Genomic DNA, 22,475 nt, shown 5'->3' with positions numbered 1-22,475 from the left:
AGACTGGAAGGAGGGCCACAGAGCGAAATGAGAGAAGCCCGAGGAGAAGGCAAGGACCCGCTTTTCAGAGCCACAGGGGGCTCTCGGGGTCAGGCCCCAGCCGGGCTGGCAAGCGACCGCACGCAGTCATCGGCCTCCCAGGACCCTCCACGCTTCCGCTGGACGCCAGCCTCGCGGCCCTCCGGGCGCACCTGCACCCTCGCCACCGGGTCTCCCCTCTGCCCAAATCCAGAGGCTGCGGCCAGGCCGAGCAGGTGGGTGTGGTCACCGACCACTCCTCGAGGAGCAGCCCCGGGTGCCTGGCCGGTGGTTTAGAGCTGGGCGGGGTGGCCCCCCGCTCTGGCCGCACCTGCTCCCCTCTGTTCCATGGGCCGTGGGCCTGGCCAGGGACCATCCCAGCAGACAGGGAGCCGGGACCTGGGGGCTCACCGCCCCGTGGGGCTGCGTGCAGGGGCCCGGTGGGGTTCGCAGGGGCTCGGGGGTCCCTGCAGGCAGCAGGCCCTGCCCCAGGTGAGTCAGGGCGGCTGTTTCCCAGCCCGGGAGGCAGGGGGAATTTGTGACTCCTCACCCAGCCTGGCCTGGCCCTGGGAGCTTCCCAGACACGGGGTGACTCAGCACAGAGGAGGCAGGGCCCAGAGCAGGGGTGAGGGAGGGACTGCCCCGATGGGGACCCTGTTGGCCTCCCACCCCGCCTGTGAGTGAATGGGACATCACTGGAGGAAAGGGGTCTTCCCTGGGCGGAGGCCACTGAGGCGGGTCTGTGAGCACTGGCGGGGGACCAGGCTTCAACCTGACCTCTGTGGTGGGTGTCAGGCTGCACGGAGACCCCGAGAGGACCCAGGGGCAGGGGACGAAGGTGCCCAGGAGCCAGGGACTTCCCGAACCGCAGGGCTGGGACTGCCATGGGCCGCGGCCAGACCACAGGCGTCCAGCCAGGGGAGGGGACTCTGGGCTGGGAAGGGAAGTGCTGGCCTCCAGAGGCCGTGGGTGGAGGGGCAGGAGTGGGAGGGCGGCCTCTGCTGGGCTCTAGGGACCCTGGGGGGGCCATGCCTGGGGGATGAGCAGGCCTCTTCCTGCCTCGCCCTGGCCAGCCCGAGTCTCCCAGGGCTTCCCACCCCCGCACCCTCCCAGGGAAGTCCCTCCCACCCTGCTCCTCCCGGGACACTGGGAAGCAACCGAGTCCAAGAGTTGGGTCTGGATAAAGGATTTCTCCAGGAGCTCAGCCTGAGAAGCCCGCACCTTGAGCTCTCCCACACCGCGGGGGCGAGGCGGAGGGCCAGGCCTTAGGCTGGGCGGGAAATGCAGCTCAGAGTCGCACAGGGCCCTCTGGCCCTCGGGTCCAGGGACGCTGAGGCTTGGAGGTGGATCCTGCACAGGGTCGCCCGGGCCTGGGTGCTCCCGCAGAGGCACCGGGCAACCTCTGAAGACCCACCCCATGGGTCTCCACCTGGGGCCAGGACAGACGGGGAGCAGGCCTGAGGCCTGGGGCCGGCCCGAAGCTGAAATCTGGGTTGGGCAGGTGCCAGGACACCATGGCCTGGGGCGACGGAAACGGCCTCGGGTGGAGACTCTCGGGGTGCCCTGCTCCGACACCATCCCAGAAGGGGGGTCGCACTGCAAGGGGCACGGGGGAGGGGCAGCGCCTCGGCTCAGCCAGCCCGGGTCTCGGGTCTCGGCTCCACAAGGCAGGAGACATACTTCCCACTATGCCAGAGCCCCCAAGCCTGGGGCCGACCTCGCCACACACAGCCTATCTCCTGACCAGGGGTGGGGGACCTTCTTAGGGATCCTCAGAGAGATGGTTTCTCAGAATCCAGAGAAGCGACCCGTGCCTCAGGGCATGGGCAATGAACGGGGTGGGACAGCCCAGCCCAGTGCCAGCCCAGCCCCTCCTCCACCCTCTGGGGCCACCCCGCCCCCCTGATGGTACCTGCTGCCCCTGGCGGTCCCCAGCCTGGTGGGCTGGTTCAGACCATCCACCTGGGGGGCTTCTCCTCTCTTTCCCTCTCATGTTGAAAACAGAGGAGGCTTGTCATACAAATATGATGCTTGCAACTTCGCTGTAAAGTGGCCACCAGGAAGGAAGCAGGGGTCACTGAAGGCCCCTGGCCCCAAGGGCACACCACAGGGCCCTTGCCCAGACGCAGTGCCACAGGGGCTTCCGGCACCCCCCACCACCCACACGGACACCCCATCCCTAAGCCACCGTCACAGACTCGCTCCTAAATCCCCCGTCTGCAGCACTAGGTCTGGGGGGTGGGGGGCTCCCACACCCCCTGATGAGGTCAGTCCCCTGGCCCGAATCCTGTGCCGTGGGGCTCCACACTCCTTGCTCGGAAGGGTTCAGTCTCTACCCCGCCACTCGGGCCGAGCACTTCGGAAGCAGCTGAGGGTCGGGCCGGCCTTGCCCGGGGCGTGGGGGGGGGGCTGTGACGATGAGGGGCGGGGGGCAGGGAGTGGGCTGATGAAGCCCCCCACCCTAGCTGGCTCTCACCGTCACCTCCAGCTCCAAGGAGCCTGGAGATGGCAATGGGCCTGGCCAAGCAGGGGCCTGGGCTGACCTGGCTGCTGCCTCCCCAGCCCCTCCCACCAACCAGTAGCCAGCCCCAGACAGAGCGTGAGCTGAGGCGGCCTGGGCCTCAGCCAGGGCTGAGCCTCGCGGCCAAGTCTGGCCGGGAACTGGGCTGAAGGGTTCTTTCCTCTTGGCAGGGTCCTTGCCCACGGACTGCCGTGGTCACCGGCCCGGGAAGGCACAGTGGGAGCCCGGAGCATCAGGGAGGGCCAGAGAGGTGCCTGGTTAGGACACCCCTGCCCCCGGCTAGGACCCCCAATCCTAGAGCCACTGGCACCAGCCCGTCTCAGACCAGGGGCTCTACAAACCTCCCAGTAACTGCTTTCATGCAGTCCCGACGGCAGGCCCACCGTGGGGCATCTGGACTCCACGGTCCCGAGGACCTCAGCTGGGGTTTGAATGAGGCCCGTCCTCTGAAGGCCGCCCCAGCCCTTCCAGCGCGCACCGTCCGATCTCATCACAGATGGGGTACGTGTGGAGGATGACTTCAGGAAGGGGGCCTGGATGCGGTGCGAGGTGTCCGTGGGCCGGGAGACAGCCCATCTGTACTGCACATTCAGGCCCCCGGTGCCTGACCAGCCCCAGCTGGACACAGGGCTCCTGTCCTGGCTCCAGCACTGCCCAAGCTCGCCTAGTACCCCGCGGAGGCCTGGGCGCCGGGCTGGCTGAGAAGATGGCGCCAGGGGCCAGGGTTCCTGGGAGGGCCTGCTGACAGCCCCCAGCGGCCTGGCTCCTCAGGCTCAGCCCCGGCCCTGAGCCCCATCTGACCCCACATCCCTAGGCCCAGATGACCTGGACTATGGCTGTGGCGGCTGTGTCCCTCATGGCAGCCCGGCCCAGCGGAGCCAGGCTTGAGTGACCATTGAGCCCCGCCTCCGCCCACAGGCTGCTGCGCAGAGAGGCTGGCGGCCGGCGGGCGGCAAGCTGCGTCGGCCCCGGCAGAGGTGGCCCCGTGTGGCCCGGCCGAACAGCCCAGCTGGGCCTTCCACGGCTGATCTGTCTGCAGACCTCCCCGTCTAGGGACCACGGAGACCAACCGGCAGCAACACGGAGTTTGGGGTGCCGATACACCCTAGGCCTGGGGACAGGGGAGGCCAGGTGCCCACAGTACCACTGTAACCCCCTCTCTGTCCAGCCCCCACCTCCGCACCAGGCTGTCCTACGGTGAGGACACCGGGAAGCCTGTCTCCTCCCTGTGACCCCAGGCTGATGGCAGAGGAAGCAGAAGATGAGGGAAGACAGGCAGACAGAAGGGGCTCAGAGAGCTGGGCACCATGAGTATTTGCGTTGTCTTGAGCCACGGGGACGGCCGCCTCCCTTTCTGGAAACCCAGATGTGCTGCAAAGGAGAGGCCAAGACGGCTGCAGCCGCTCCTGAGAACCAAGCCCTTCCTGGAGCCCAGCCGAGCTGCCGGCACGCCACTCCCCGGCTCTGTAGCCACCAGCTCCCACCCTCCCGCTCACACCTGCTCGGGCTCCCCACCGCCCCAGGCCCTGCAGGGCTCCCCAACTCCCCTGGGGCCATCCCTGGGTCTCCCCCAGCACACCAGAGGCAGCTGAGACACTGGAGGGACGGGAGGTCTGCCTAGGGAACCAAAGGGCCCCTCCGTGCCAAGCCAGGCCCGGAAGGAGCTGTCAGGAAGAAGAGGCAGGAAGGACAGGCAGCCCACAGCGGGGACCTGACCACAGCCCTCTCGTTCCGGGACAGAGAGAGAGGAAGGAGTGCATCCAGCTGGTGTCCGACCTCAGTCCCGCATGGACAACAACAGAGAGGACTCGGCCTAGCCTGCTTGAAAGCAGGTGGGGAGACGGGGACAGGGTTGGGACGACCAGGCCCCGGAGGGAGGGGCCGCTCTGGGACTGCCCCTGCCTGGAAGCCCACGGTGCCGCACCGCCGCCCATGGGGCCGCTCTGGGTGTGCCAGAGTCTGGAGCCCCCGTTTCCGGACGCACCCAGGGAACGGTCCCGCGGGGCTGGAACCCACCACCAGCCCAGGCGTGAGACGATGGCGGGCACACACGCACGGGGCAGAGGGTTGGTATGCGGGCACCCGTGTGGTGTCTGGCCTGGCTGCGTGGCTGGGAGCGTGCGCACCTGGCTATGGGTGCACGCGCTGGCGGGCTCAGTCCGCACTCTGGGTACAGGTGTGGACGCGCAGCTCTGAGCGCGCACGCGGTCGTGTTCTTGTGTGCGGGGCGCCTGAGACCCGCCTCCCAGAGCTCGCTGCCACCAAACCGGTCCCTTCACCGGCTGGGACCCAGGAAGAGGCTCCTGGCCTTTGGTTCTGTCTGCGCCGCGGGGTGCCATGGGAGGGGACCTAGGCGGACTGGCTGCCCGGGTCCTGCCCGCCTCCTCCTCCACCCTGGGAGGTGGGGGTGCGCCCTGGCTCGGTGGTGGTGGGAGGGAGCCCTAGTTGGCACCAAACTATTGCTCCCGCGCCCCCAGCTGCTCAGCCCCAGTCACCTGGACCTGAACGTGGCTCCAGGAGTCGTGTGGATGCCGGGGGACAGCTGGCAGGCCACGTGGCCAGGCCCGCCTCCCCACAAGCAGCCCACCCTCTCTGCCGCGGAGAAGCGGCTTAGATTGGCACAAAGCCCTCTCTGATCGGGGACGCCCCCCTACAGGGCCAGCCTTGCTGTGCTTCTCCAGGACCCACGCATCGTCCAGATCTGGGGCAGTCCCCTCCGGCCACAGGCTGGCAGCCCCCAGATGTCGGCCTGTCCAGCACCATTCCCTCACTCGGTCTGGCCAGACCCAAGCCCCGCCCGGCCTCAAGGCAGCCCTCTGCCACCACGGCCCTGGGAGTCCCCGAGCGCCCCTCCCAGCGATCGCAGCTGCTGTCCACAATCCGAGACGGTGGCCAGACAAGACGAGGAGCCTGAGACAGGCACCGGGAGAGGGGAGGGACAGAGACGGGAGGCAGGAATGTGAGGCCACGGGGGAGCCTCCTGGCCGGCCCAGCCCTACGAGGCGGAGGCAGCCCAGGGTGAGGGCCACCCGCCCAGAAGCACGAGTGTGTCACATGGGAAGCCCCTTTCCAATGGCCCAGGAGAACCTTCCAGAAGCCCGGGTTGGCCCAAAGGCAGCGGTTCTCAGGCCATAATAGGAAAATTCTGTGGTTGTCGAGCCACCCAGCTGACAAACGTGGAGGCAAGATGACAGGGGAGGCCCAACCACCAACAGCCCAGAACTAATAAAAGAAAAGGAAAATCGGATATAAGTCTGGTTCTTATTAAAAGGGTAAATTTAGCCCTTTGGCTGGGCAAGGGGGCCGCCCTCGGACTCGATGCTGAGAGTGACTCAGAGGGCCCCTCGGCCGGGGGGTCCAGGCAGCAGCGGCCAAGGGCCGCCCCCTTGTTGCTCGCCCCTGCTCTCCCACAGCCACCCTTCCCTGCACACCCTCGCTGGCAGGCGGCCAGCACCTCCGCCTCCAGGACACTCCCGAGGGCAGGAAAGTATGGGGGGGGGCACGGGGAGGTGGCCAGGGCTGGTCAGCACCACCCCCGCACGCCCCAGCTGGAAGAGTGGCCTCGGCCTAAGCAAGGCAACCCCCTTCCCACCATCTTGAAGAAGCCAGCTGCAAGGAGGTGGCCGCTCGGGTCTAGATGCTGGTCTTCTGCCCCCTTGTGCCCCGGGCCCGGGCCCCCACGCCCTCCAGCTTCCCCTGGACCCGCCCCGTGTTAGCTGTGGTCACACAGAGGCCCAGGCAGGTCTGCTCGCAGGGTCTGGTCTGACACGGTCACGCCAGCACAGGATGGACCCCAATGGAAGGCTCCATGCCTGAAGGGTGAGGAGTGTGCCCTGCTGGCCAGCCCTTCCCTGTGTGCCAAGTAGACCCGGCCAGACTGTCCTGCATGGCCTGGCGTTAGACCGCTACCTGGCAGGTGTGAGCTTCCTCCCCCTGCCCCAGCCCCATGAAGGCGACATCATTGCCTGCATTGGGCAGAGGCTCCAAGGGCAGCAGGCAGGGGAAATTAAGGGATAGGAGACAGGAGTGGGATGAAGACCACTTGAGGTCAGGCTCACCACCATCGGGTGCACCTTCCCACCCCGTGGGCCCGTCTCTCCACCCGCCAACCCGTCCCTCCCTCTCTCCTTCCCTCCCTCCATCCCTCACCCACCCATCCGTCCACCGATCCGGCCAACTACCCCTCCCATGTGGGTAGTCAGAACCCTAGACCAAGGTTCACAATTAGTTCCTCTCCTGCCACCCTCTCCCCTACCTGGGGGCCACCGCCGTTGTAGGTCAAGCTGGGCACCGGCCGTGGAGCTGAGGGCACGCGTGCTACGGCTGCCCAGGCTCCGGCCTCCGAGCCGTCCCCCGAGCCCGCTGGCTGCAGAGGCCGTTCCCTCGGTCCTCCGAGCCGGACAAAAGCCTCCAAGTCCGGCCTCTTGCTCCCGGTGGAGTTCACGGACCCCTCCGCTGTCCTGAGTAAAGGCAAGACCCACACCGAGCCTGGAGGCTGGTGGCTTCGGGGTGGGGCGCCGAACGAGGCTACAGGCTGAGCCAGCCCCCCGCACCCACACCCAGGCGGGAGCTCCGTGGTGGCGGGACATGGGACAGGGACAGCTGTGCACCCTGGGGTCCCGACCGCTGGCCGTGGGGTCGCTACCATGTTGGGCTGGGAGAGCTCCCCCGGCTGCTGCAAGCACTCAGGCCGGCTTCTGCGGCCTCGTGCCTGAGAAGGACAGGGGACCAAGGGCCTGACTCCCAGAACAGGGCTGGCTCGGGCTGCGGTGTCCTGGCGTGGGCCCAGGAGGGGGACCCGAGACCGCCGCAGGTCGCCGCACGCACCAGCCTCTGGTCTCTGAGAAAGAGAGACCGGTACTCTCTCCAGAAGGTCGGCGGGGCCCCGCTGCCAGCGCCTCTCTCTCTCCTTGGACCCCTGCCAGCTCTGGCAAGCGCGCTTCTGTCCAGCCACACCGGGGTTCACCCTCCTGCCCCTTCCAGGAAACCATGTCCCTTCCCGACTCTTGGCTCCTCAAGGCCCCATTCGCACCAGCCTCCTCTGCGAAACTCAGCTGGGCCCGCACAGGGCCCTGCGCTCAGAGGCTCAACACCCTCCTGCCCTGGCAGAAGAGGCCCAGGGCGGCGTGGGCCCTGCTGAGTCTAGGGTTCCCAGCACCTCAACCCAATGGAGGACAAAGCAACAGCGACGGGCTGGCCCAGGTGCCCCAGCGAGCGCGGGGTGCGGGCAAGGCGGGTGGCCAGAGGGACTCTAGAGTGAGACCGCCTGACCCCAGCCCCCCGGGGCAGCTGGTCCTGCCTCAGGCCTGGTCAGCACCGGCCCCCCCGTGGGTCCTGACAGGGGACCGGCTCAGGAGGGGGCCTCTCCGCCACAGGGGTCTGCTCATGGCCGGGCGGGGGGCCCTGAAGGAGGGGAGACCGGCGGGAAGGGCAGAGGGCCAGGGAGCACCAGGGCAAAGGCCACAAACGAGAGCCTGGGGACGCGGAGGGAAGTCCCGGTGAGCCGTGAGCGCCGGCCAGTGCTCTGTGGGGTGTGAGACACGAGGGTCGGGGAGGCGACGGGGAAAGGGCGGGGGTCTGATTAGCGAAAAGTGCTGTATTTCTCGGCGAGACTGCATCGCCGTGCAGGAGTGGTGTGGGGGGGGTGCGGGCAGAGGAGGGGGACCCGGGGAGGCCTGCCAAGCCTATGCCCTCGGCCGCACAGAGGCCTGGGGGTGTCCTGCCAAGAGAGCCAAGGTGACTGGCCCCCGAGCCACCGAGTGTGACCAAATCCCCAAAGGGCCCCGGGAGGGAAACTGGATCTGGGCCAGCCCGGCGGCACCCACACCCGACACTCCCAACAGAGAGGTGGGCCGAGTGACCCAGGGCCCGGGCCTCTCCTGGCACAGACCTCCAGGGAGCCCGAACTTCTGAGGGGCCAGACCTCCCCACTGCCTCTCAGTCCCCAGGGCTAGAAGCAGGAAAAGGCCTGGCTCCCCCCGGGGCTGCTCCTGGTTCCTGGTGGGAGGCACAGACCCGGCCCCGTGCACAGTGCTCAGCCCACAGTGCTCAGCCTGTGGTGTTGGGTGCACAGTGCTCGGCCCACGGTGCTGGGTACACAGGGCTAGTGCTCGGCCCACGGTGCTCGCAGGGCAGCGGGGCGGGCGCGGGGTGGGGTGTGCCCCATGGGCTGTCCGCGTGCTTCCAGCTTCTCTAGAAGTACAGAGATGAGGAATTCTCAGCTCCAGAAACAGTGAGCTGAAGGAGAAGCGAAACCTCACTTCTCAGAGGTGAAACTGTGGTGTTTCCGGGGACTCTTGAGGGCAAGAAGAGCAGCTCAGGGGTGGGGGACGGCAGACCCCGGATCCGAGACCCCCCAGGAAGAGGCGCAGCCCCGAGGCGGGAGGGGTGGCTTCCAGAATGGGGCCGGATTGACGGCCGGCCCAGGGGAGCCCCTGGGGGCCCATGCCTGGGGGAGCCCAGCAGGAATTTCCCCCCGGGAGGGAAGGCTCAGCGGTGCCCCCTGCGGCTCCCACCTCAGCATCCAGCCCTATGCTCCCCAGCTCCCCGAGGCCTGGGGCCTGCCAGCGGCCAGGGCGGGAGGCGCAGGGGCAGAGAACCAGCCCTGGGCTTCCAGCCCCGAGCCCCGTGCTCCCGCACCGCTCCCAGTGTGACCTCAGGGCAAGCAAGTGGTCTCACTGAGCTCTGTCACCAGGACCCCGTCAGCCCCGGGGGACTTGTCCCCGAGCCTAAGGGCACCTCACACACAGCCTCAGAGGGACCCAGGGCCCGGCGAGGTTCCCAGGGTCTGGCCCGAGCGGCACTGGCTCCCAGGGGCAGGGGTGGGGGACAGGTAAGCCCAGGGCACCTGCTGACCTCCTCGGGGCAGGCACCCGGCTCAGGAACAGCAGTGAAAAGTGCTGCCCAGACCTCACCGGGCCACGTCCCTGTCACCCAAGCCGCAGCCTGGAGCCTGGGCTCCGCCCGGACACGGAAACTCTAACCCAGCTCATTCACTAGACAAACAATTACGGAGAGCACCCGCCATGCACGGGGTCACCCAACCCCACCGCGGCCCAGCCTGGAAGCTGAGGAAACCACAGGCCAGGCACCCTGGCCTCCCACAATGGCCCTTGGATCTCTCCGTGACCTGCACTGTCCTCGAGGCCTTTTTGGGGCCGAGTCGCAGGCCTGCGGGGGGCACGTCTTGAAGCAGACGTTGCACAGGTGGTCAGAGGACAACGTGCCCGGTCTGCAGAGGAGCAGGTCCCCGTTGGTCTGGTCCTCTACAGGCAGCAGGCTTCTGGAGGGGACAGGCCAGAGAGGGGTCACCGTGAGGAAGTGATGACAGGGTTGCAGAGCAAGGAGGGGGCTGAGCTGGACAAGAGGGGACAGAGGCTGAGAGGCCGGGCCAGGTCCCGCGCAGGGAGCCCGGTAGGGTGGGGGGAACGAGGGGACAACCCCCAGGGCCTCCGGGGCCATGACAGCTTCAGGAGGGGTCCAGATCGAGTGGGGCTCCCAACGCCCCCGACCCCTGGTATCCCTCCCCTGGGCGTGGGAGAGATTAGACTCACTTCTACAGAACAGTCCCCAGCCAGCCCCAGGAAGGAACCGAGGCCTGTGGCAGCCAAGTGGGAGAGCTTGGAAGGGGACCCCCCAACCACCGAGCCCTGAGATGCCCACAGCCCTGGCTGCCACCTCGACTCCGGTTCCTGACCCCCAGGGAGGGAGTATGAGGTAATTGTGTTTGCTGCGTTAAGGCACCAAGTTTGAGACGATTTGTTACACAGCAATAGCTCACTAACGCGTAGAGAAGCCACAGAACCCCAGGCGGGGAGAGGTTCTGCTGCATTTACAGGGGAGCCCAGAGCAAAGAAGGAACCTTCAGGAAGGATCAGGAGGGGAGTCGGCAACTCAGGGTACAGATCTGCTTCTGCAGAAAAGCCCGATATCCAGGTCTACGTGGGAAGTTCCCCCAGCCCCACCCTGGCCGGATGGCGGCCTCCGCCAAGCCCGAGGTCACGTCAGCCCTTGATCCCTGCAGGCACCAGCAGCCAGAGAGGCCCCTGCCTGGGGTCGCGTCCCGGCCCCTCCCCTTGCGTCTGACATTCTAAGGACCGTCTGCCCGTCTCCCACTCAAGCGCCCTTCGCCCTTCGGACTTAATCTCTCCGGATTCCTGCTGGGTATTTGCCATCAAACCTACAACAGGTTATGAGGGATGGGACAGTCTCATGAACGTCTTCCCAACTTTTCCCAATCTTTTCTGTATTCACGCACATTAAGGACTTTTTAAGAACTGGCCTAAAGACGCATTACAATTTAATTTAGAGTTAATTCTAATGTTAATTTAAAATAAATTAAAGGCTTATTTTTAGGAGGCCCAAAGGGATGCAAAAAGTCTCGAAGCGGGGACCGGCTTCAGGCAAAGTGCCCACGAGCGACCTGCTGGCCGGGGTGGCCGGAGTACACAGCAGGCGGAGTGGGCAAGATAGCTGTCCCGCAGGCTCGAGAGCCCAGCTCCTTCCCACCCCCTCCCGCGCACTCTGGCCAGGGACAAAGGGATCTGCTCTCACCTTCCTACAAGGTGCCACTGCTGAGGCCAGAAAGCAGGTGGGAGCCCCAGTTGTGCCCTCACCATAGTCACGTCCAGGCCCGGTCCCGAACCCGCCACCTGGGGGCCACCAGCGCCCTGGAGAGTGTCGGGGAGGAGGCATCTGGGCTGGTGCCCTGCTGAGTGCCTGGGCAAGGGCTATGGGAGCGGGGGCAGGGAAGGCAGGAGCAGGGGGCTGGGCGGGAAGCAGGACTGGGGGGGGAGGGTCGTGGGAAGGACCTCAGTGAGACGCGCAGGCTGGCGGGGGGGGGGGGTCCGGAGGCAGAGTGGGAGGAGGAAGGCCCAGAAACCACGTGAAGTTCGGGGCTCCCCCGGGGGCAGGAGGGCGGTGGAGGGGAAGGGGAGTGGGAGATGCCTCCAGAGGACACACATCTTCCACTCACCGCCCCCTGGGGCCCCCACACGCCTGGGCCGGGGTGGCCGGCCGCCCACCGGGGCCTCCCAGCAGATGCGCCCAGGTTAGGTCAACAGACAGGCTCGGCTCTTGGGCTGCCCGTGGAGAGCCCGAGGACAGGGGGATGGAGGGAATGAAGGAAGGGAGGAAAGAGAAAGGGAGGCCAGCGCTGACCTCAGGGTTTCCAGGCCTCCCGTGCTCAGTGAGGAGCTGAGTGGCAGGGACAGAGCCCGCCTGCCGCGGTTAGGTGGCCGTCCCCATGCGCAAGCCGGTGGCTGCCCCCCAACTTCCTCCCTGGGGGTCTCCCCAGCTCCTGTCCTCACTGAGCCTCCCTCTCATTGGCCCAAATCACAGGGCTGGGCACAGGTGTCAGTCTGGGGTCAGGGTTTGGGGGTATGGGAAAGGGGGAGCAGAGAGGAGGCTGCAGGGCACATCCACGGTGGGGGAGGGCTGGGGGGCTGAGGACAAGGAGGGCGGGCCGGGGACAGATGCGCAGGGAAGGGAGAGACCCCAGGCCTACTCTCTGCTCAAGGTGGAGTCCTGGCCCCCGTATGACGAGCATCTCTTCCCGCTCAGACAGAGAAATGACATGAGAGAACTGATGGTAAGAGAGAAGCATTCCTCCTCCAGGACCCACCAGGGCACCTGCCCTGGGTCGACGGCCTGAAGTTCCCACGGGCCATCCTGCCGCTGGCCTTGGACGGCTCCCTGTGATCTCCAGACCTGCGCTCAGCACCCCTATCTATGGGGCTCCCAAACTCGCAGGCCGCCCTGCCCGACCCAGCATCTCCACCTCCAGCCCTATGATGTCAAACCCTGGGGCCACGAAGCCCAGACACATCTGATGCGCCCCGTGTGACGGCCGCCGGAGGCAGAAGCCAGCCAGGGGAAGGATGGCAGGACCCCAAAGCTGGGTGTCGCTTTCTACCTCTGTGCTCAAGACCCCAGGCCCTCTAGACAGACACCATGGGAAGCTGGGGGACTGGGATCCAGGAAGGGGGTCCCCCAGGAGGCGCCCCATGTGCCTCCCGGCCTGTCCCCAGGGAGGCAGCCCCTCCTGCAAGACACAGGCACCAGTCGCTTTCTCTCCAGGCCTCTGGGCACATCCTGGGGCCAGGGTGAGTACAAGTGTGCGTGTCCAGCCAGCTCTAATGGGCTCCTAAGGGACAGAGCAGGGGCGACCAGCTGTCAGAAGGCCTGGACACGGCCAGTCCCTCCACACACACCTCCCAGGCCAGGCGCCAAGGTCCAGAGAGGCACCGTGTGAAGGTTCGTCTGCCTGGGATGGAGATGCCATGCAGGGCAAGGGGGCAACCACAGCCCCTGCCTTCTCCCAGCTCCCATGTCTCCACTGCGCCCTCCTTTTCCTTTGGTTGGTGGCCCCCACCACACGCAAGTCCACTGCCGGGCAGCTGCCCACAGCCACCAGGGAGGAGAGCGGCAGCCCTCCCCAGCATCCCTCGTCACTCACCGGTGCCCTGGAACTCAGGTGAAGCCTCTGGTCTCTACCCCCAACCCCTGCCGCCAGGTGTGACACTAACAGAGGGACAGCTTCCTCTGTCCGTCTGTTTAGTGCTCGTACCTTTTAAAATGTGGCACACACAGCTTGGGGGCCTCTGCCAATGACAGGAGATGCTTCTGGAAGGTGAGACACTGACCTGGCCCCCGGGAGGTGTCCACACAGGCTGGGGACACACAGAGGGCACTGCCAGCGTGCACGTGCCATGTCATGCTCAGGTAGGCGGGCAGGGCACCTTGGTTTTCAGTGAAGAGACCAAGGGTCAATGCGGACCCTGGCGCGTCCCCCACTCCTCTCCCCCTAACTGCGTTCTCCCAGAGACGGCCCTTATCTTCCCTTTTCTCCAACGTGGGAGTGAAACTGCGGGAGAACACCCAGACGAGGCTCTCCTTGTACCCACAGGCACACGCGTGCTCCCCAAGCGTGCACACACCCCCACCTGGGGGCCCCCACGGTCCTGGGTGGCCCAGCTCCGGCAGAAAGGAAGGGGTGGACACCCCAGACTTAGGACTCTGCAGCCCCGTGGGGAAGGGCTCCAACTCCACCAGCACTGGTCCGGGGAGCTGGGCAGAGCCCGCTGCTGGCCTGGGGGCACAGGGCACCCAGGAGGTCAGGGCCAGGAGGCCACGCAGCCCGTGGGACGGGAGATGAGCCAGAGGCCCAGGTAGAGCCACATGGCAGGATCACCGGGAGGCTCTGAGAGTGGGTGAGTCCCGGACCTGGTGGGGCCAGCGGCAGCGCCGAACATGTGACAAGGTCTGGGCACGGACGGCTGTGTCGGCGGCCCCCTGGAGAACTGGCTGCCGGCCAGCTCCGGAAGGGGCCGGAGCCCGTGGGTGGCTGGGCACAGACGTGGAGTGCTAAGAAAGGTGGGGACTCCGTACGGGACCTTCCGGCAAGGGGAGTGGGGGTCTCTGCGGGGCCGCGGTGGTAGAGGCACAGAGGGGCTAAAGCGTGGTCCACGGCTCCCCAGGGCCCAGCCGCGCAGCAAGGGCCCCAAGTGGGCTCCACCCTGCGGGGGGCCCAGGACCTCAAGGACAGAGCAGGTGGCAGGAAGTGGCACCAGCAGGCGCACTCAGGTCACTGGACAGCTGGCTCTCCCAGGGGCGCCGGAATCGGATTCCTGGAAGGCTGCTTGTGCGTGAGCGTGAAGGCCTGTCCGGCGACGTGAGCACGGGTGAGCGGGAGGCTCACGTCCACGCACCGGGGCACACGTGAGCTCAGCCAGGAGATGCGCCGGTGCCCCCGTCGGGGTCTGCGGGGTGGGCCTCCACCTCTGCCCACAGAGGGGATGGGGGCTGTGCCAGGAGGCAGGGGCTGTCATCGGTGCCCGAGGTGGAGCCCATCCTGTGGTGGGCGGGTACCAGGCGGGGCACAGGGCACCCAGGAGGTCCCACCCCCACCACCGCGTCCCCGCCCTGGGCTCGGCTGCTCGGGTCTCCTGTCCAGCTGTCCCTAGCAGGCCTTCTCACCCCTGCCCAGCTGGGCTCCAGCACACCCTCCTCCGCGAAGGACGGGCCACCCCGGTGTCCACTCCCCGAGCCACCCGTGGCTGTGCCCAGGAAGAAAGCCCCTGGCTCCCCTGAGGAACCCACAGAGGGACCCAGCCACGACCTGCCCTCCCGGGAAGATGGCCCCGGGCCGTACAGTCCTGACGTAATTCACCCTGGGACTCTCTCGTTCTCGGCGGGGTGCCCCAACAGGGTGCTGCTCCCAGACCGCCCTCGGGGACCCCAGCTCGCTGCTTAGAGGCTTCTATGGACAGCACAGGGGTCCTCTCCGCCCCTCCCCCATTCCTGGAAAATTCCAATGGAAAACCAAGTTCCTGGCCTGGGGAGGGGGAGGGGCTGCTTCCTCTCTCCTTCCGGTTCCAGGCACACAGTGGGTCTCCCCCCACCGAGCCTCAAAAGCCTTTGCACCTAAAGACATTGGACTCTTTGTTGGGGGGCCAGGGAGTGGAGAGGGGGGAGGGGGGAGGGGAGAGGAGGGAACCCAACCCACCTGTTTGTTCCCTTCTCCTCCTCTCCGCAGCCCAGGTCAGAGCGAAAAAACCGCTTCCTGGCTGATTCCATCTGGAACCTAATCACCCAGACAGCTGCGGCCGCCCTCGGCCCTCGGATGCCAGCCCCTGGCTCCCAGCTCTCGGGCTGGACGCCTCCCCACCAGGCCCACGCGGCTCCTCCAGCGACCCTCCCCCACCCCCACCCCCGGGGTCACCGGGCCTCCAGTGGCAGCTGCTCACAGGGCCGCAGGACGCACCCATAGCGTATATGACAACAAACAGAGGCGGCCGGCAGTCCCACAGACCTGCGTGATCTGAGCGGTGTATTACCCCGTGAAAACGTCAGAGTCGCGGTGGAGCGGCTGCCCCCCCTTCTCGGCGGGGCTGGTGGGGCACCGTGGGACGTGTTCGGGGCGCTGCGAGCACGCTTGGATTTTGTGGCGATCCCCCCCACCCCCCGCCGCCCAGTCTCTGGGATGAGAAAGGAGGCCCCCGAGATTAGTGGGGGCTGGGGCACCCAGGAGCGGCTCCCTGGTGGCCGAGCAGGGGCGGGGGGTCATCAGAGCACATGGCCTATCTGCCAAAGGGGGTGTGCGCTGTGCTTCCTGCCACTCTGAAGTCACACGTGGAGAAAGCAATGGGGTGACGCAGGAGGACCTCGCAGTGGGGGGGACCTGGCGGGGGGCAGGCTGTCTGCAAGGGGCACCTGGAACAGGCCCCCTCTCCAGGGGGCTGCAGGTGGCAGCCAATTTGAGAACCTTCTTTGGACAGGTGATGATGAGCCGGGCCGTCCTAGGAGCCCAGGGCATCTGTCCCGGCGGGGACGGTTTCTTCTCAGAAACTGCCAGACGTTGCTCCCAGGCTGCGCGCAGACCCACCTGGCTTGGGCAGGGACTGAAGACGTGAGGCCAGGAGACGGCGCCACACCGAAGGCTGTGAAGGGTGTTCTCGTGGGACTCCAGGACAGAGACCAGCCTGGGGGCCAGGCAGGGCCCCGGGCATCCCTTCCACACCGGTCCTCGAGGAGGAGACCAGGGCCCCTCTGAGAAGGCCACGCCGAAGGGAGGCACAAGCTGTGGGCTGAAATGGGGACGGGCACTGGTGGGAATCCCCAGGGACTCTGGTCACACCAGTCAAGAGAGCGGCCATGCAGGTCCAAGGATGCGGCGGGGCAGCTCCCCACTGCCGGGGCCCAGAAGCCTCTCCCAGGACGCAAGCAAGGGGAGCTCCGGGGGGTGGTGACCAAGGACCCTCTCTGCCCTCCTGCAAAGCACTCATTCTCAGTGGCACTGGCGGAACTCTCAGTGCCTGGGAACCACCCCCACCCCCAGAGCTGGACCAGGGGCATCCTGGGAAGTGTAGTCTTTTAGGAGTTAGGAGAGCCCCCAGGGATTTACAGGGGCGGTCCTCTAAGGAACAGCGGAGGAAGAGAAGAGACCAAAGGGGATTACTCGGACCCTAATCCCTGGGTGCAAATTTGACATTCCTAAAGTGGCTGAATGTAGACATCTGCTGCCTGAAGTCACCAGCCTCAGGTCCTCCCGCAGTGGCTTCTCTAGCGATACAACCGAACTCTTATTTTGGCGGGGAGACCCGAGACCTCCCTGAAGAGGAAAGACCTCCACCAACGTGTCCCCCAACTCCTATCCTCCTCTGCCCACTGACCCCAGACACCAGGAGAGAAAAGCGCCAGCCAGGGGACAGGGTGCTACCTGCCCGCGCCCGCGGAGGCTGCCGTGCACTCCACGTTATTTATGCTCACAGCCCGCTCTGATGACATATGTAAGTTGACAGCGAACATCCTATCAACTTGCTGGAGTGTATCTTGATTGTTAAAACACACTCTTAAAGGTGTACGATCGTTTATCAAATTAAAACAGCCGCACCTAGCCCGTCTCCTTTCCGCCTCCCCTGACCGCCCCCCCCCAGCCCTGCAACCTCCCTCCTCCTTCCACCTGGCCTCTGGGGGGCCATCGTGCCCTTGCACCCAGGCCCTCCTCCTGAGGAGAGGCCATCCTGTGCTTCCTGGGACCCTAGGCCCGGCACCCCCTCCCCACCCCGCCCCAGGCCAGGGCAAGCCCACTAATAATCGCCAAGAAGTGACAAACGCCAGAAACCCCACCAATTAAATTTAAACTCATGCAAAGCTCAGTGGCCAGTAAATTATTATTTTTATTAGCTTGAACCAAGTTCCCGTAAGAGAGAAAGTCGACTTGCTCCCATGAATGGCTCTTGTATAATTTATTTAACTCTGTGCTCTTTGCCAAAGCCTGGAATATTTTTAGCTCGTTCTGTTGTTGGATTTGGCTTTTTTATGTGTGTTTCTGAGGGGTATTTTTAGCCTCATCCATGTTATTCTAACAGACTCCTATGCGTTCGGTCCTGTCTGTGCGGGCTGCTGAACCCAGTCTCGAGGCAGAGGAGGGAGATTTCTAAGAATAACCGGGCAGCGTTTGGGGTGCGCGTGTTTTCCTGGGGAGATGTGCTATCTGTACGAGGCCGCTCCCTGCCTCGCTGGCTAATTTGTTTTATTACTCACGTGACCTGGATATTCCTATAGGAATATCCTTATAGGCAATAATCAGACATGGGCAGCACAAGCCCCACTGAGAAAAAACCCACATTCCAAAAATGGCTTCGGAGGGGCGGGCAGGGCGGCTGTGGCCGGGCTGGTCTACACGGCCGCCGGATCCCCGGGGCTCTGCAGCAGGGCGGCCCGCTTTGATGTCTGGTTCTGTCACTTCCCAAGCAGGATGGGTAGAGTCTTCAGAAAGTAACTCTTTTCACACCTACTTAATGTTGGTAACTGTTGCAGAAACACCATCGTGTCATTGAGTTAATGAGGTATTTACGAAAATGTATTTTTTTCTTTACAAAAAAATATCACATGATGAGGGAGGGGGAACCTTTGATGGGGTCTTTTCACACTAGGAAATCATCTTTCTTCCTCCAGTGTGTTTTGCTTTCTTTCCTTTCGAGGTTGGCAATCCGAAACGCCTTTAAGCAGGGAAGGAGTCTGCCGTCCTCCCGGCAGAAGGGACCTGCTGCCGCCCTGTTTATTCCCAACGCCCCCCTCCCCGCGGCCCCCCGGCCTCCAGGCCGGGCCATCTACACCCCAAAAGAGACAAGAGAAGAGGCAGAGAGGAACACCCAACCCGCGGCCAGACTGCGGAAATCGGCACCTCCGCCTGTCTTGGGTAGAGGCGCGGTGGTTCTCGGAGGCTCGGCCCGAGGCGGGGGATGGACAGAGAAGGATGGAGGACAGGCGCTGACCCGCCGGAAGAGGGGGTGGGGACCGGCTTCTCCCAAGCCCCGCCGCCTCTTTTTGAAAGGAGCCGGGAGAGGCGCGGTCCCCAACCGCTCCAGGCGGTAGTGCTGATGGAAAATCTTGAGTTTTGATGCGTTGTTGATTTTTTTTTTTTTTCCCCTAGACTTCACAGCTTTGCCTCTGGACCATCTGTATTAGAGACAAAATCTAACACTGCACTAAAAATAATGATTCCAAACATTTTAATTGCACCTTTTGGTGACAAGGTTACTGCAACAGCACTTTACCATAAAACCCCACAGCCCGATTATAAAGCTACCAGCACTTTCATTTTCAGAAAAACAATAGAAGAAACCCTAGAGCCCAACGTCCCATCAGGGTCCTCCTCGAGCTGACACCTTGAAAGCACTGGGTGAGGCAGCACAGGCGGGGGGGGGTGGGGGGGTGGGGGGGTGAAGGGTGAGGGGGGAGACAGGGAGCCCCTTGGCTCAGCTCCGCGGGGCCATGCCGGGGATCACGAGTCCTGGGAAGCCGGGACTCCATCCTCGGTGGCTGGACCCCACTCCCGGTTAGACCTGGACACACAGGAAGGAGCTTCGGGGCAATTCCTTTTGGGGGCAGTCGGAGCAGTGCGGGCAGGGAGGGGCGGTTAGGCTGTGGGCAGCCTGGCCTGGCCTGAGGATCGGAGGCCGTCTGCGGAAATGGGAAGAAAGTCCGCCAAACTAGCCATTTGGAAATCCGCACACAAATGGGGGAAAAAAATGTTTTTAACTTAATTATGCTTTTTTTCTTTCTAAACTAGATCATATATAGATACAGACCAAAGCAAAGTGATCTGGGGTATAATTCCTTTAAAAAAATGATGTAGCTAAATTTTAAAAACCAATACAATATTCTGGCTGTCAGCAATTTCAAAAGGCTTTCGGCGGCAGACATTTCTTGCTGGACGCCCATTCGGGCCAGCCTTTCCGTCACTAATGGGTCGGACACCTCCAAACACAATAGCACTCTGGTCCCCCAGGGGGTGGAAATGGCCTCCAGGAACAGGGAACACGTGGCCCTTCAGCCCCCCTCGGAGGGTGCCCTGGGGACCTCCAGCGCCCTCTGGAGCACCCTGCATATGGGGAGGAGGGCTGGGTCTAGGTCAAGGACACAGACCAGGCCAGGGCCCACCCGGGATCTCTAAACCCAGCACGGCCTCTGCTCCAAGAACCACGTGGTCAAACTTGGAAAGATCAAGACAATGGTCCGGGCCACCCCGACCACATTCCCACCTGACTTGGTGATGCCTGCATCTGGCAGAAACAGCAGAAAAGGGACATGGCGGCTAACCAAGACCTAGGCTAGGCTGCAGGTTTGGGAGTGGGGACCGGGGAGGCAGCCGTGACCTGAATGGATGGGGAATCCCACCTGCCTGGGCCTCCCCAGAGTGGGATAGCCTGGGGGAAGCCTAGGCATCAGGCGCCCTTCCGGACCCTCTCTGGACCCTCGTTTCAGGCGGTGATGCTCCTACCTGCTGGGCTAGCAGGCACAGCATGGGGGGGGGGGTTGCAGCTCCTCCCTCCCCATCCCCCAACCTGCAGGCTCAGCCTTCCCACCCTCAGCGGGGCTGCAAGCCTGCAGCCGAGAAAAGGGTCTGGCAGGGAGGCTACACTGTCCCTGTGGCCAGCAGGAGCCCTGCGCCGCAGCCCCCCAGCATAGGCTGCCCCAGGTGGGCACCACCTCCAAACCCGGGGCAGGGGAGACATTAACTCCAGGGACAGCCAGCACAGATATTTTTAAATCACCAATTTCCCAAGCAACTACGTTTCCTCTTTCAAGTTATAAATCTAGAGAGGAGAAAAGAAAAGCCCAGAAAAAGGAACAGCAAGAAAGAGCCGAAGAAGGGCAGCCTCGCGGAGGCCCCTCTCCGGGGCTGAGTCCAGGACACCCGGGAGCCCAGCCCCTCCGCTCCCGCCTCCATCTAACTTTCTGAACCTCTCTGTGTTGTACATGCTAAAAGCCCATTAGTAATTAAGGAATTTTGCATATCTTTTTCTTTTTAGGAAATTTATGTTTTTCCTTCTGACTGCCCTCCCTTCTGACATTTTCCCTTCTAGCCCGAGCCTTCCATCCGTTTTAATCCACACACTAATTGTAATCCCATTAAAGCAGATATAATTTTATTAGTATTCACAGTTCATCAAGCTAGCAATAATAACTGTTACTGCCAAATTAACAAACAAACCCAAAAAAGCGGCAAACAGCATTTCCGATGTTTAGAACAAACTGTAAACAAAAGCCAGCCAGCCTTCAAGCCTGACCGGCAGGCCCCCACACCAAGCCCCAACCCTTACTCCTGCAAACTCTGCGGGCTAAGGCCGGTGACCTCCAGGGTCTCCTCGAGGTAGCCGCCCCTGGGCTCCCCGCTGCCTCTCCCCTGACCTTGCTCAACGGTAATATCAGAGCCGCCCCGGAGGGGCTCGGGCCGCTGGGGAGGCCTGGGTCAGCCCTGCCCAGGAGCAACGCTGGGCGGAAAGGGATCCGCCAGGACGGGAACGCCGGGCAGGCCCGTTCACTCCTCTTGGAGCAAATTCGCGGCGCACTCACTCGCCTGCACCGAAATGCCGAAATGCCGAGGCGGCCCCCGCGCCACCCCCAGCCAGGCCGGCGCCCGGCGCTGCGCTCCCCCGGGGCGGCGGGCCGCGAGCCTCGGCCGCGCTGCGGCCACGCTCTGTCCGGCTTTAGCAGGATACCGGACGCACTTGTTAAAGCCCAGGCAGCCCCTGCAAACCCATTCTCACCCTGACACTTCAAGGCTTTATATAGAAACAGGATTTGCTCGTCTTACACCAGCAGTCCCTATTAGCGCGCACCCCGCGCGCACACCGCCCTAATCCGCCGGCCGCGGCGCCCCCCGCCCCCAGGCACAACAGCCGTTTTGTTCCCGCAGAAAGTGCCTCGTTGTCCCGGCCCCGGAATGTCTCGAGGATGTGAATGCAGAATGCAGAAACGAGGTTTCCGGGGGAGTTTGGGTTTTCTGCAGGAAGGGGTGGGGGAGGGGGCAGGAGGGGAACGCTTTATTTTTAGCCGGCTCGGGGGCTGCCCTCCGAGACCCCGGGGACCCCGGGAAGGCCGCTCTAAACCGCGGCGAGGCGGCTCGGGGCCCGCCACCGCGGCCCCGGCGGGGAAATGAAAGCGCGGCTGCCCCGCGAAGGCTCCACGGAGAGGAGGGGCGCGCGCCCGTTCCCCCCGGACCGTGCCCGCCTCTCGGCTGGGCCTCCTCTCCCGCGCCCGCCCCGGCCGGCACTGACCTGTGTGCGAAGCCATGGGCAGCGGCGACGGGAAGTACTTTCCGGGCTGGAAGTGAGCGGGGGGCTGCGCGGCCGACCCGGCGGGGGCAAGGCGCGCGGCGGCGGCGCTGCGGTGGCCCAGGCTCCCGCGCTCCGACAGCAGATGCGGCGGCGGCGCGAAGTCGCGGCCATCCATGCCGGGCCCCGGCCCCGGCCCCGGCCCGCCGCCGCCTCCGGGGAGCAGCGCGGCCGGGGCCCCGGGGCGGCTCGGCGCGCGCGGGCGGCGCGCGGGCGGCGCGGAGGAGGCGGCGTCCGGGGTCAGCGGCGGGGTGGCGGGCGGGTCAGCACGCCGGCGGACTGGGCTCCTCGGCGGGCAGCCGCGCGCCGAGCCGGCGGCCGCCGTGCGGGTCCATAGTCTGCGGAGGCAAGCAGAAGAGACTCGGTGACTCGGGGGGCTCGGCTCGTCTTGCGGGGGGTGTCCTCGCCCCGCCCGCTGGCCGGGCCCGGGGCAGTCCGCGCGTCTCCCGCCGCTTGCGCGCGCGCCGGGCCACCCGGGCCGCCCGGTCCCCGCGCGCACACGCACCGTCCCGGCCGCGCTCGGCCCCGAAGAGCCTGGGGGAACCCGGCTGCAGCGCTCGCCGCGTCCCCTTCGCGTCCCCGCGGGTCCCCGCGGCGAGGGCGCCGCGGCAAAAGGCTGCTGGCTCCGCTGGGTGATAAAAACCCAAATCTGCGAAGCCATCACGCACACACACACAGACACACACACTCACACGCACACCCCCTCCCCTCCCCCGCTGCCCAGAGGTGTCTCGGAGGAAAAGGCCTGAGGTCCACGCTCGCCTTTTTCCTCTCGCCCCTCATTCCGAGGTCCAGCTTTTACTACATTCCGC

General features: G+C 64.9%; 1 protein-coding gene across 2 annotated transcripts in view; it reads right to left on the bottom strand.

Moving 5' to 3' along the window:
* The window catches only part of BAHCC1 (BAH domain and coiled-coil containing 1), a gene marked incomplete at its 5' end in the record, with an annotated part of 56,247 nt that extends 34,466 nt beyond the window's left edge, over positions 1–21,781 (bottom strand). For both annotated transcript variants that reach the window (XM_080826024.1, XM_080826025.1), the window contains one exon: positions 21,607–21,781. In XM_080826024.1, coding sequence (XP_080682150.1) covers positions 21,607–21,781 — 175 coding nt within the window. The remainder of the gene's footprint in view (positions 1–21,606) is intronic.
* Positions 21,782–22,475: the final 694 nt, after the last annotated feature.

This window comes from Martes martes (genome assembly GCF_963455335.1).
Source record: "Martes martes genome assembly, chromosome: 16".
NCBI lineage: Eukaryota > Metazoa > Chordata > Mammalia > Carnivora > Mustelidae > Martes > Martes martes.
This window is presented reverse-complemented; position numbering and strand designations above follow the sequence as displayed.